The sequence below is a fragment of the Anticarsia gemmatalis genome, chromosome 11 (genome assembly GCF_050436995.1).
Source record: "Anticarsia gemmatalis isolate Benzon Research Colony breed Stoneville strain chromosome 11, ilAntGemm2 primary, whole genome shotgun sequence".
Taxonomy (NCBI): domain Eukaryota; kingdom Metazoa; phylum Arthropoda; class Insecta; order Lepidoptera; family Erebidae; genus Anticarsia; species Anticarsia gemmatalis.
The window spans coordinates 3,914,168-3,927,168 of NC_134755.1; the positions used below are offsets into that span (position 1 = coordinate 3,914,168).

Genomic DNA, 13,001 nt, shown 5'->3' on the forward strand with positions numbered 1-13,001 from the left:
AATATTGCTAAAATATTCAACCTACAGACCCATTGAACTAGAAGCCACACCTCGGACAAAAACAGCAATCTAAAAAGTCACAATTAACATGAAATACCGGATAGCCGGTTCATCTAATTTCCAAAACCTGTTGGTGTGGAAAATATTTGAAAACCGGAGCGGCGCGATGATTTAAGACAAACGGGAACCAAATTATAGGACAACTTTCACATGTTGCCGGACGAAACCCGGAAATTGTAAAAGTTTGATATGAGTAATCTAAGTTCGTAGTACCTACACTTAATTAGGGAAGTTCTTTTTATGTGAAGACGATATCAATACCACTTTAAAGGTAATAGACGAAGTAGGTCGCCTTTTCAACATTCCCATGCTTTATAATTCAAAAAAAACATAAGATAGAAAAGTGAAACTCAGAGAAGAATAAATGATTTCTATTTTCACAGCTAGCTGTTTAAAATATACATTTTATCTCAGATTCGATTTGCGATAAACCCTTATAATATCAACTACATTTTACATTCTGAACGACATCGATCGAACATCTTGTCGTATAACCTTTGATACGACCAAAACGGTCACTGTGTCGTATTAAATAACATTTAAAATAGTGCCTACGAGGCAGTGAAAGCTGAGTGAACGAAAACAAGATATTTTCCGTGTCGGTATAAGTTATGAGATTTGAGAAGCGCCCGCATATCTGTGGTTAGGTTGCTCACTAGTTTTACGTTACATGTTACTTTGTTTATGACAGCTTTGTGAAGCGATACTTTGCACCTGGTGTTATTTGATACACAAAAGTTCACCTACATTTTGAATCTGATCATATTTCTAATATATTGCTAAAGGTATGATCTTTCGTTTCCAGAGTGGTACTCTCAGTGACCAGACGTCGAACGAAAGCGGCGGCGGTGGAGGTGGCGCCGGGTCTGACGCCAGCAGCGCCGCCGAGCCTAATGCTGACCAGCTAGCCATGGAGTCTTCGGAACGAGACACTCCGAGCCACGCATACAACGGACCGCCCCCACCAGCACCGCCGCCACACAACAGGAGGCAGAACCCACCGCATCACCAGGCACATCATCCCTTAGGTACGGTAGAAAACTTTACTACAAAATTATAAAATCGCATGTAACCGAGATATTAACCGAAAATTTCTATCATTTTCCAGGTATGCCGAGAATCCCCAACCACCATCAGATCCACTCGAAACCCTTCGCTCTTGGACCTCCAGTAAACCACCACAAAAACGATGTTGGACCTGGTTTCCGAGGACCACCCCCTCCTCCCGCACCCCCTGCCGACTCACAAACTGCTGCCAGCGACAAAGTGTTCAGCGGAGCAGGTGATGTCTGGCCCGCACCGGCTCCAGACATGCCCAAAATTGTTTCTCTTGACGTGAAGTGCGAGAAAAATGCCATGAGGGTTTTCCTCAGCTTCGACAAACCTTTCTTCGGTATCGTATTCTCTAAAGGACACTACTCGAACCACCAATGCGTGCACCTGCCTCCTAATCTAGGAAGAACTTCCGCTTCGTTCGAAATTGGAGCCCATGCTTGTGGTACTGCAGGCAGCGGAGACCCAAGATACAGAGGTGATGTTGCTGCCGCTGGAACTTACTTCGAAAACGTTATCGTTATTCAGTACGACCCACAAGTGCAAGAAGTGTGGGATCAGGCACGAAAACTAAGATGTACTTGGCATGACCAGTATGAAAAGGCAGTCACTTTCAGACCATTCCCCGTTGACATGTTGGACGTTGTACGAGCCGACTTTGCTGGAGATAACGTTGGCTGCTGGATGCAGATTCAAGTCGGAAAAGGACCATGGGCCTCGGAAGTATCTGGTCTTGTGAAGATTGGTCAGACCATGACAATGGTTTTGGCAATCAAGGACGACGACGCGAAGTTCGACATGTTAGTTCGTGATTGTGTGGCTCATGACGGTCAGCGCGCTCCTATACAATTAGTCGATAGGCGAGGCTGTGTAACGAGACCGAAATTGATGTCACGATTCACCAAGATCAAGAACTTTGGAGCCAGCGCTAGTGTTCTCTCGTACGCACACTTCCAAGCATTCAAGTTCCCCGATTCAATGGAAGTGCACTTCCAATGTACTATTCAGATTTGCAGATACCGATGCCCAGAACAATGCTCAGATGGAAGTCCGAATGTGATCGCTCCTCATGCTGAATACGGGCCCCCTCAGATTGACTCGTACCCTGTTGGTATTGAGGCAAGGCGAGATGAAAGGAGAGTAAGAAGGCAAAAGAGAGCTACTTCTCCTGAGAAGGAAGTTGGCGTGAACAGAGTAATTCGTGTAGTGTCTGCTGGTGACTTAAACCTGGATACTTCTGAAGAAAGCGCTGCACCGAAAGTGATACCTACTCCAGGCCTTGTTTGTATGACTACACCCGGATTCGCCGCTACTCTGGGTGCTCTTCTTGCCACTTTATTGTGTTCTTGTGCCGTATCAGCAGTTCTGTTCTTAAAGTTAAGACCGATCACTAATCTAAAGAAGAAGACCGCTGCAGTGACGACGATAGCTCGACCGCACCCACCGACCGCGCATGTAATTTCAAAGAGCCGCTTCTACTCGTAACAAAGCGTATATATAACATAATTTGTACATATTAGTGTGATGAGACTGAAGTATATAGACCATGCCAATTTATTTATTTGCGTGTTATCTGAGTGCTCAAATGAATGTAGTTAATCTGGAAACCCTTACCTAGTATTAATTGAACTAATATTTAGTTAAACAAGCCGTAAAACTTCAGTTAAATCGTGTTGATTCCTATTTTGAACAGTTGAATTGACATTTAATTCAACAGAGTTTGATCCATTGTGGTTGTTTTCAACTAGAAAGTTGATTTGTTTTATTTTCTTTAGTTGTTTACACGATGTTGTTAGAACAAATTATAAACACAAATTGTAGTATTAAAATATGATAAGTACAATCTTCTGTTACCTCTCTTTGAATATATGTTTGAGGCAGGGGCAACGGAAAATATATTTATAAATACGGTATATCAATTTAGGTGAACCGCTAGATTGTAATTTAAAATAACTTGTCATTAGTATTAATATTATTTATTTTAGTTAAGCGTTAGTCATTATTACGAGTACGTATAGCGATTTATTTATTTTTATACCACCTGAGTACCTCTTCTTCTTATTTTATTGTTTTTCCTTGCATTATTATTAAAGTTTATTATTTGTTAAACTGGAAATGTGTTTCATATTTAACATAATTTTATAAAACGTTGATTTTATTTAAGTCGAATTTGTACCATATTACATGTTTGATGATTATAAAATTTTGTAACAATATCTAAATTTCAAAAATTAAACTTTTATCGTGAAGATTTTATTTGTTTTATTTTCTTTTGTAAGCTCCTTGTTTAAAAATATTACCTTCAACTGAAGCATACGAAACCTTACTAGGTTCTTTTCTCCATCCAATGCATGCGTTATGAGAACTGTGCCTCTAAGATGATGGGACGAATGGTTTAGCAGCAACATTTCTAAAATAGTAGAGAATATCCAATGATTCACATTACACTTTTCTTAAATAATTATTAGTAAACGGCTTCTCATGACAACACATTATAGAAGATAGGTTCAGAACTACAATTTAATAAATTTTGCGTATTTTTTGTAAGAACGTAGCTGGAGGCGTCTCATTGCACTGTGCAAGGTGCACCATCGACTGTGGCATAATATATACAATGTTAAACTTTGTACTGCTAATTTTCCTATTGAAAAATATAGCTTATTTGCCATTTATAACATAAAATGTCTATATCTTGTAACGGTATCGATTGAAACTAGTTGGGCAAGAAATCTTTTTAGACTAATCCGTATTCTAGACATATAAACCTAATAGTCATCGATAGCAAAAGGAATAAATCTAAACGCTTGCATTAATCGATATCAAACAAACTGTATAAATAACTAGCTGACCCGCGCAACTTCGCTTGCGTCACATAAGAGAGAATAGGTCAAAATTTTACCCGTTTTTGTAACATTTTTCAATGGTACTCTGCTCCTATGGGTCATAGCGTGATGATATATAGCCTAAATCCTCGATAAATGGGCTACCTAACACTGAAAGAATTTTTCAAATCGGACCAGTAGTTCCTGAGATTAGCGCGTTCAAACAAACAAACAAACAAACAAACTCTCCAGCTTTATTATATTAGTATAGATAATTATGTTTATATGATGAGAGGGCACGCACTTGGCCAGCGTAGAAGACTCAGGCTTAAACCCTCCTTCGTTTCGTAGGAGACCCTTTCCCTGCAGTGGGATAGGTGTCTAAGATAACTACCCAGTTATTGTATATATAAGTATTTTATTGTAGTTGGCAATAACAGAACCTAAAATTAAGTTTTTTACACACAGAGTTTTGGATTACTGATTAAATGCAAACAATCTAAATGATTACAAAATGGTAATTCGAATCTCAGTTAAGAATCTTGAACTTATACCACGTTGTTTCAACGTCTTTCTTTCTATTATGTCTACTGTGATCATATGAAGGTACAAAAAATAACAGTCAACCTATGTTTCAACATAATTTTTAATCCATTAAACAAATTAACAGGTGCTTACGCGTTAAACACATTTCGTCACCGCATCCATACAGAGAAATTTAAAACATTTTGTTTTCAAGTACATACAATACTCCCCAGAACATATTTATAAAAGATACAGTGCCACAAGACTATACACCAAAAGTACCACAACCTCAGGAAAAAATAAATTATCTCGAATAAAGAGTACAATAGAATACATTTAATTAATTAATAAAAAGTAAAATTGCACTTAGGGAGACAGTTTTCAAATGAAAACTCTAACTTATACAATAATAGTTTTTCTATGATAAATGCAAGATTTTTGGGTGGCATGTCATATTTTAGTATGGTTGAAAGATCGATCACTTCGTTCACAAACAAAATATATATTCGCACAAAATCCATAATTTTATTTGTACAATTTCTTCATAGTTAACTGAAACCAACGTTTTAAGATTCGTATCTATTGCACTTTACGATAATAAATCAGTAAGCAGCGTTGCATCTAAGTGCACTCGTAACACAAGTTTATTTGCTGTATCATGCTGAGTGTCAAGGCAAATACATACGTCAATATCACTCCTAACATTCAATGTATTTGCAAGTTTAGCACCATCAGATAATGTCGTTGTCGATCTCTCAAACCATATTTCAATCTAGCTACAAAACTTAACTTAACCTAACTAGTCATAGCGATTAAAGATGGATACAAATTATATTGAGCAATTTAAATATAAATGCATATTAAATAAATGCGTTATAATTCTCATGAAATAAAGAATTTACTACTTAGAACTCATTGGTGTCTCAAGATTCGTATGATACAGATAATGTCACTATCCTAAATAATTAAATATACAATCGTTACATTATAATTTTATATTATATAACTTTTATAATTTATAATTATTATATTTTATTTATAAAATGGTTTTAATATCTCATGAAATTATTTGAATGGTGATTTAGAACTAAAGCATTGTATTTCCCATAAAATTGTATTATTCAATTAATGATTTAAATTTAAAAACGTATTTAATTTATTTTACAACATTTGTTTGCAAACCAACTATCAGTAACTGTAATATTTTGTCACTTCATCTTTCTGGAATAGTCTCTGTTATAACATGTATAAAAATATGAATCCATTCTCTAAATAAATAAAATTGTAAACATTGAGCAGGTACATACTAAACAGTATGCCTAAAAGCCTCAAAAGTTAAAGAACTTAAATATGATAAAACAAATAACACTGATTCTGAAAATGTCGAAATCAATGTTATTTTTTAATCTAAGTGCACCATTTCACAAAGAAATGAAATTGAGCTAAGTGAATAAAACACGCGAACATTTGAATTAACTAAAACTTATACTAATGGCATGACTCGACGTTTATTCTTATCCTCTAGATACTAAAGAATACGACAATGATAATAAGTTAGTTAATAGAAACGTAGAAAAATATCTGTACAAAACTTATCGGTATTATGTACCTATAATATTCACAAAAGTGAAAATTCAAATATCAGGTTTCTTAGGACTTAGTCCGTAGCACGACCTAGCACCATTATTCAAGGCGATCTAGAAACATAACTTATCAGCTATCATAAATTATAAGCAATTATAATATAGTATTCTGCGAGTCTAACATCTAATGGATGCAACTGACCAATAAAGGGTAAAATTCTAAATTTTATCAGGTATCTAACTCTAATCGGAAGAAATTGTTATTTCTTCAATATTATACACAAAAGTTAAGAAGATGTGATAAATGAGCTACATATGAAATATTTAGCATCTAAGAACAGTCTTCGGTAGGATTTTGAATGTGATTGGGTCAACCGTCCCGGGAGTGGTGTGGGTGAGGTTGGGATCCTAAGAGCCTGAGTGCCATCCACGCTGCGAGGGAATGTGAGGCGGGGGCTGGAGACACTGGCGGTGGTGGTTGAACAGCCATCCGTGATCGAAGCTTCTGGAGCATGACTGCTGCAGCCAACGCCGCGCCAGCCGCAGCTCCTGCTGCTGATGCGAAGAGAGCACCAAAACTAACTGCGCCCATACAAATTCCGTAGACAACCTGAACAGTACATATTCTGAATTTAGTAAAGATAATAAATACATTTGAGCAATTCACACATGGTCATATTAGAATCCAAATGAAGCCGCAACTAAGTATCATAATTCAAATAGCAATGTCGATGAATAGAGGTGTAAAGATAAAATAAATATCTTCAATAGTTACCTCCTCCCGAATCCTTCCACTAAACACAGTGACGGGTTCTCTCGAAGGTCCGAAAGCCAGATCAGCTTCAGATACCACTTCGTATATGCCAGATACACCAACATCAGCAGATCTTCCTTCACGCACAGTTCTTCGTTTACGCAAAGACCTGGGACCGGCGACTGCGGGACCCATAGGTTTGGCAGGAACTATACCTTCGCCTGAGGGTTCTGGTTTGACGTTCGTGCCAAGATTGCGAGGTCCATGTGGGAAACGATCGCGGTCTACTAGGTTGGTAGGACGTTCCTGGAAGAAACAGTCAAGTTAAAAATGTTTTAAAGAAAACAAATATTCTCATTATAAGATTTTTAGAAGTATTGAAGTATTTAGTGTTTTATAAAGTTTATCTTTAGCTAAAAGTTGATAGTTTACAGTAAATCGATTAAATAATCTACTTGTAATTTTGTAAAAATAAAAACACCGTAGATATGACAGTCAGACTGTCAGTGTTTTTCTGAGGTTTTTGGTCTTAGTAACTATTATATGGCCAATTATTATGTTTATTCCCTGCAAATCCTCAAAAAGTCATGTCGCAGTACTTACAGTGAAAGGCCTAGCAAGAGCTTCGACCAGTTCTTCGACAGCGGACATATGATCGGTATCGGGTTCAATGACCGGTGCAGGCGCTCGTTGCGGTAGAGGAGCAGGCGCCGGTACTGCATCACCCGACACTTCGTCACCGAATGCCTCCTCGAGAGGGAGACGGATCTCGTCTGATAGACCACCGTCTTCGGCTGAGGAGTCACTGTAAAAACAATAAGGAGAATGATTGTAAAATTAAGTTTTTTGATCACATACTGCATTAGTATTTAGAAGGGTTATTGTATGAGATAAATAATTCTGGTTAGTACGTATGCATTATTAATTTAAGATGCAGTTTTTCTAATGCAACATAGCTTCATTACATTTTTTTTTTAGTTTTATTAGTAATGGTTAGTTATAACGATTAGAACGGCGATATTTTTGTATAATAAAGCGGCCCGAGATATATCAGAAATTATTGTGAAAACATCAATTAATTGAGTAAAATCGACCTAATAAAAAGCATTAGATGAGTAAGTATGTCTAAATAACCGAGTATATGTAAACTTGACCAAAAGTATTATTTCTCTGCCTTAATATAATTTGTAGCAACTTACTTGATATCATTATGATCTTGATGGGTCCTGTCGTCTTTTCTGTCCAAAGCGGCATGTCTTTGCGGAGTAACGCCTGCGAGCTGACAGTGGTCCAAACAGCCGTGCCTGCAGATCTCCACCTTACATCTGATGTGAACGCTCAACGCATCAGGAAACTTGAACGCGTGGAAGAACGCGTATGTGATGACTGTTGCCCGTTCATCGGCTGCTTTGGCTTTTAGGAACCTGGAAGAAAAAGTACGTTGAATTAAGATCTTTTGATGTAGAACTGATCTGAAGAATAAATCCAACCGATGGTCTTAGCGAATGAAATTTGAAATCTCAAGATTGACTTTAATTTGCAAGACTACAGTTCGTAAATGGCACGGATTTTCGCTCAAGAGATCTCGACTGGGAATAGGCTTAGCCGAAATACGTTACCCGGCGGCATTGTTTAAAAGCTGTTTTTTATATTCTTTGTATTCATCAACGATTCTTAAAAATTAACTCTACTCTACTAACTGGCACAAGACACCAAAAATGTAGTTACCAAATAAAATAAGCAGTGCTAAGTAGTAAGTAGCACCTTATCTAATTGAATGTTTTCTATGAATCAATCAATCAAGTATATGAAATCGTCGGCATTCATACTAATTGAATATATTAACATAATTTTCAAGATCAATGACCCTTGTTTGTAAGTCTTTTCAGATTCTCTATAATATTGAAATGGGTGTTGAAAATATGAATCTTGTTTTTGAGACCTTATTCAATTTAAGGGTATGGTGTCAAACGGTAAAGGAGCGGTGCGTACACTTAAATTCAAAAGGCCCTAGGTCTTCAGAGATTAATAGTCGTTTCTGTAGAGTGAATGAATTTATCTGTATATTGATCTTACCTTGATATCATCTTAGGTCGCAACACACATCCATATTCATCTGACAGTTGAATCACATGCCCGGAGCCGTCGGACGCCGCGCAAGACTTCACTCGCATGTCGAATTCACCTGGAAGTCCAAATACATACTTTTAAAAGTTACTCATTTATTTTAACTTATATCTTTTTTAATGTGTGTACTGGTTTCTGGGTATTATGTTTATAAAAAGATTAAGAATGAATTCCTGCGCTTTAATAAAGAGGTTCGAATGGCGAGCAAGGAAAATGTATCACAACCCTACTATATTTAATAAATGATAGTATTCATTCATGCCATTTCAGACAACTTACAAATTATTTTAATTCTAGTTTCGATACTCTTTTGCATTGCTCGAACTCACTTAAGAAAATTGCAGACTAAAAAAAAACATTAAGTTAAGTTAAGTACTTAAAGACAGCCAAAAACATTTCCCAGGCACAAAAATAACTCAACAATAAACCACGAAACACGGTCCTCAATATTATTGCATTTAAGTGGAAACTAAACAGCCAACATAAACAAAGATCGTTTAACAAAAAGGATGGGCAAACACCACGAGTCAACAGAATAAAGTCAAGCCATCGCACGCGCCACCACACCTTAGAAGAGAATTTTATGACGCAAGTCTTGGGAAAGTGTTCAATATGACTAATGTACAGGGAACAAAACATGTTTTATATTCATAATAGGTATGAAAAGAAATAAGGTAAGGTACAGGTATTAATTTCCATCATTCTATGTTATCTCCGTTTTTTGTAAATTGTAGATAACGCGACTGTGTATTTTCTAGAGTAAAACCACATTAAACAACGAACTTAACGAAAAGTTATAAATAGTTGTAAGTCGAAAACGAGTGATTTCAAAGATTCTTTTATGGTCTATTGTAAATTTCTTACTGATTTACTTTTAAAACGTATAATATAATGTTGAGAACCTCTTAGTTGCTGTGCATTAAATTCGATAGGTACGTTTAAGCAAATGCAACGTAAAGACCGATGATGTATAATATTTTTAAAACATTTGTCTACCTTTCGGTATAGATACAATGTCAAGATAACACCTAACACTTTGTTTCAGAATCTACAAAGATAAAACGATTCACCTGTCTATTACACTAATAATTTCTAAATAATTCCCAATAAAGCCATTAGTTCAGACAATAGATAACTCATAACGCACGATTGCAAACAACTCGAATCAATTGAAACGTAATTAATGTGTTTTTCTTTTGAGAAGTAATCCATTGTTCATTATTATACTCACGGAAGAGCTATTAATGATTGCAATGGATATTGAGAACACTATTTGTTTGATTTTAATGAAGACGATATCTTACTATTTACCAGAAAAGTTTCCGCTTACTCTACGTTTTAATATTAACAGTATGTTCTGCTAAATTCATCAAATTGTGTCAATTTATTATAATTTACTAGGAATTAGATTGACTTTGTCTCAATTTAGTGTAGTACCTAATATATTTTTATCACAGCAAAAATTGGTAACTGAAAAGGATTTGACATTTTTAATGAGATGTTAAAATAGATTTTTTTTAAGTGTTATTTCAGCGATTCATTTGATTAACGTCCTGTTTCTTCATCACATGTTTAATAATACGGCAAATATTATTAAATTTATGTTTAGACACGTGACGTAAAAATATACAGGTAATAGTTGATTATAACAATTTTGCTGATTTATCGTGTATCTAACCGAAATATTTCCCTACGTTTGCAGCATTTGGATTCTAAAAGCATTAAAACAATACTTGTTCCACATAACAACCGTCAGTCGTCAATAATATGCATTTAAAAGTGATCCATGGAGTTCTTCGTCCCATAGTCGCGGGTCCGTTAAGCAAACTCCACAGTACATATTTGTCCAGTTCACTTTTTACAATTACTCTGAACCGTTATCGTGTAAACACTGTCATTACCCTGCTAGTGATTTTACGAGTTTCACCGGTATATGTATTACGGAAATTTGTTTTGTAAAGTTTAGTTTTTGAGTACAAATATGGGTGAGTGGAAGGAAAACTCGTTTTGTACAATGTATGTGTCGTAAATTTTTCTTTGAGTGTTGAGTTGTTAAAGACGTTCTTCAAAGATAACTTAGTCAACTTAGTGGTATTTGAGTTATACAGTTTATGGCTACAAGGCTTTTGACAGTCAATTTTGTCTACAGAGTTCCTAATTACAGTTTTGACTGCATCGAAGGCTTATTCCCCCTTAGACATGTATCTTAGTTAAGAACAGTTAAGATAAGATTATATATTTTTATACATAACAGTAAGTTGAGTACAATTTTTTATTCCTAATAAGTATATAAGTCACATAGAACTTAATTTTAAAATATAATTTTAAAACGATCTCCAGAGATTTACTTCTAAAATACGATCTCCAGAGATTTACTTCTAAAATAAAATCATATCAACCATTATATTATCTAAGAGATAAGTGGGCGTTTCAATACATTCTATTAAATGTTGTACCAGATTATTCGTATAAGAATTCACGTTAGTTCCATACTGATATTGTCAAATCATTTTAACAGCTTTGATGTTATGGTTATGATGTATAATAAGATTTTATGTGCCATAAAACCTCCTACAAAAGATGAAACGTACTTTATAGATCGTACAAAAAACTTTATATCTTATCGTATCTTTCGTATTATATAGGTATAGTTTATTTTGTATATTTATAAGTTATGAACAAGAATGAAATTTTGTCATCGGTTTAAGAATCTAAGTTTCAAATTTCTGATAACTGACTGTAGGTGTCATAATCAAATAACTTAATAACTACTTCTGTCAAATCATTTTTAGTAAAGAAGAGTAGGGTTGATTACATAAAAAGCACTTATAAAATTGAAATTACTTATATTCAATTACTTTTAATCTAATCAAACCTATTTGACAATGTCTTAGTTTTTTTATTCAATTTGGTCGTGACCACACAGGTGCATTCTATTCAGATTACCCTAATACCACACTACCGTATAAACAGATCATTTATAAAATCTCTAAACATAAACCAAACCTGTTCAAAGCAGTTCGATAGACCGTAAACTAGATAATAGTTCTCTAATACCAATCTATCCAGTACTTACAGGTCATTATTGTTTCATAAAAACCTAAATAAATAAATAAGACGTGTTTTTTACGACCCAATCTATTTCGACAACACACTTTATAGGTTTTTATGCACATATAAATACATAAAACACTCATCAAGGAAATAAATCGATGAAATTACGACATAAATCAATGATTCGAGTCATCAAAGTCGGCGAATGACCAAACATAGCTTCAAATTGACACAAAACATCTTAATTTGTCATTATTAAGACCTTATTTGTAGAAAATTTGAATGACAAGCCTAAATCAAATCCCACGGTTTAAAACTAACGAGAAAAAGTTCCACGGAAATGAAAGCAATAAAAAATTGATGAAACACACATACGAAATAATTTTCGCGTGTTTTGGGAAGACAATGGACAATTTTGAAGGCTTCTTTGTAGTAATTATGAGGGTTAAGCTCGACTAACTGTACAATTATGTTTTGATTATGATACTATTATGTTCCGACATTGAAAGTTCTCTTTTCGGCATTCTATGGGAATGCCATTTGTATGAAAGTGTCACTATTTTATTGCAGTTGCAGCACTGACATAGATTGAAACTTCCTATTGTAGATTCGCTTTTACGATGGGTTTGTCTTATTTCTATGACAAAACAATTGTTTACGCTCACGAACAATATCAACAGAGTTCAGCTTCTTTAGCGATATCTTATTCCAGTAAAAAGTCTTGTTCTTATCTTTCTTTTTGCCCTGGTGTCTTACTGCTTTCTTGACCTTGTTTTGTGACATGAATAACTACACCTGTCCTATTTAGGACTCAACTACAAAAATAAATCAATTATGGCCTGAGTCTATCTATTGCACATGATTCAAGTGGCGTCAGAAAGAGGAATATTTGTAACTAGCTGACCCGCGCAACTTCGCTTGCGTCACATAGGAGAGTCATCATTGTCCCGTTTTTGTAACATTTTTCACTGGTACTCTGCTCCTATTGGTCGTAGCGTGATGATATATAGCCTATAGCCTTCC

General features: G+C 35.3%; 2 protein-coding genes across 2 annotated transcripts in view; one reads left to right on the forward strand and one right to left on the reverse strand.

The window, feature by feature from the left end:
- dy (transmembrane protein dusky) overlaps positions 1–3,364 on the forward strand; it is a 34,462-nt gene extending 31,098 nt beyond the window's left edge. The window contains exons 3-4 of the mRNA XM_076120147.1: positions 866–1,088; positions 1,169–3,364. Coding sequence (XP_075976262.1) covers positions 866–1,088; positions 1,169–2,598 — 1,653 coding nt within the window. The 3' untranslated portion in view covers positions 2,599–3,364. The remainder of the gene's footprint in view (positions 1–865; positions 1,089–1,168) is intronic.
- Positions 3,365–4,563: 1,199 nt separating this feature from the next.
- Positions 4,564–13,001, reverse strand: part of m (zona pellucida domain-containing protein miniature) — an 83,338-nt gene continuing 74,900 nt past the window's right edge. The window contains exons 8-12 of the mRNA XM_076119973.1: positions 8,874–8,982; positions 7,997–8,221; positions 7,401–7,602; positions 6,819–7,103; positions 4,564–6,653 (exon numbers count right to left, since the gene is read on the reverse strand). Coding sequence (XP_075976088.1) covers positions 6,414–6,653; positions 6,819–7,103; positions 7,401–7,602; positions 7,997–8,221; positions 8,874–8,982 — 1,061 coding nt within the window. The 3' untranslated portion in view covers positions 4,564–6,413. The remainder of the gene's footprint in view (positions 6,654–6,818; positions 7,104–7,400; positions 7,603–7,996; positions 8,222–8,873; positions 8,983–13,001) is intronic.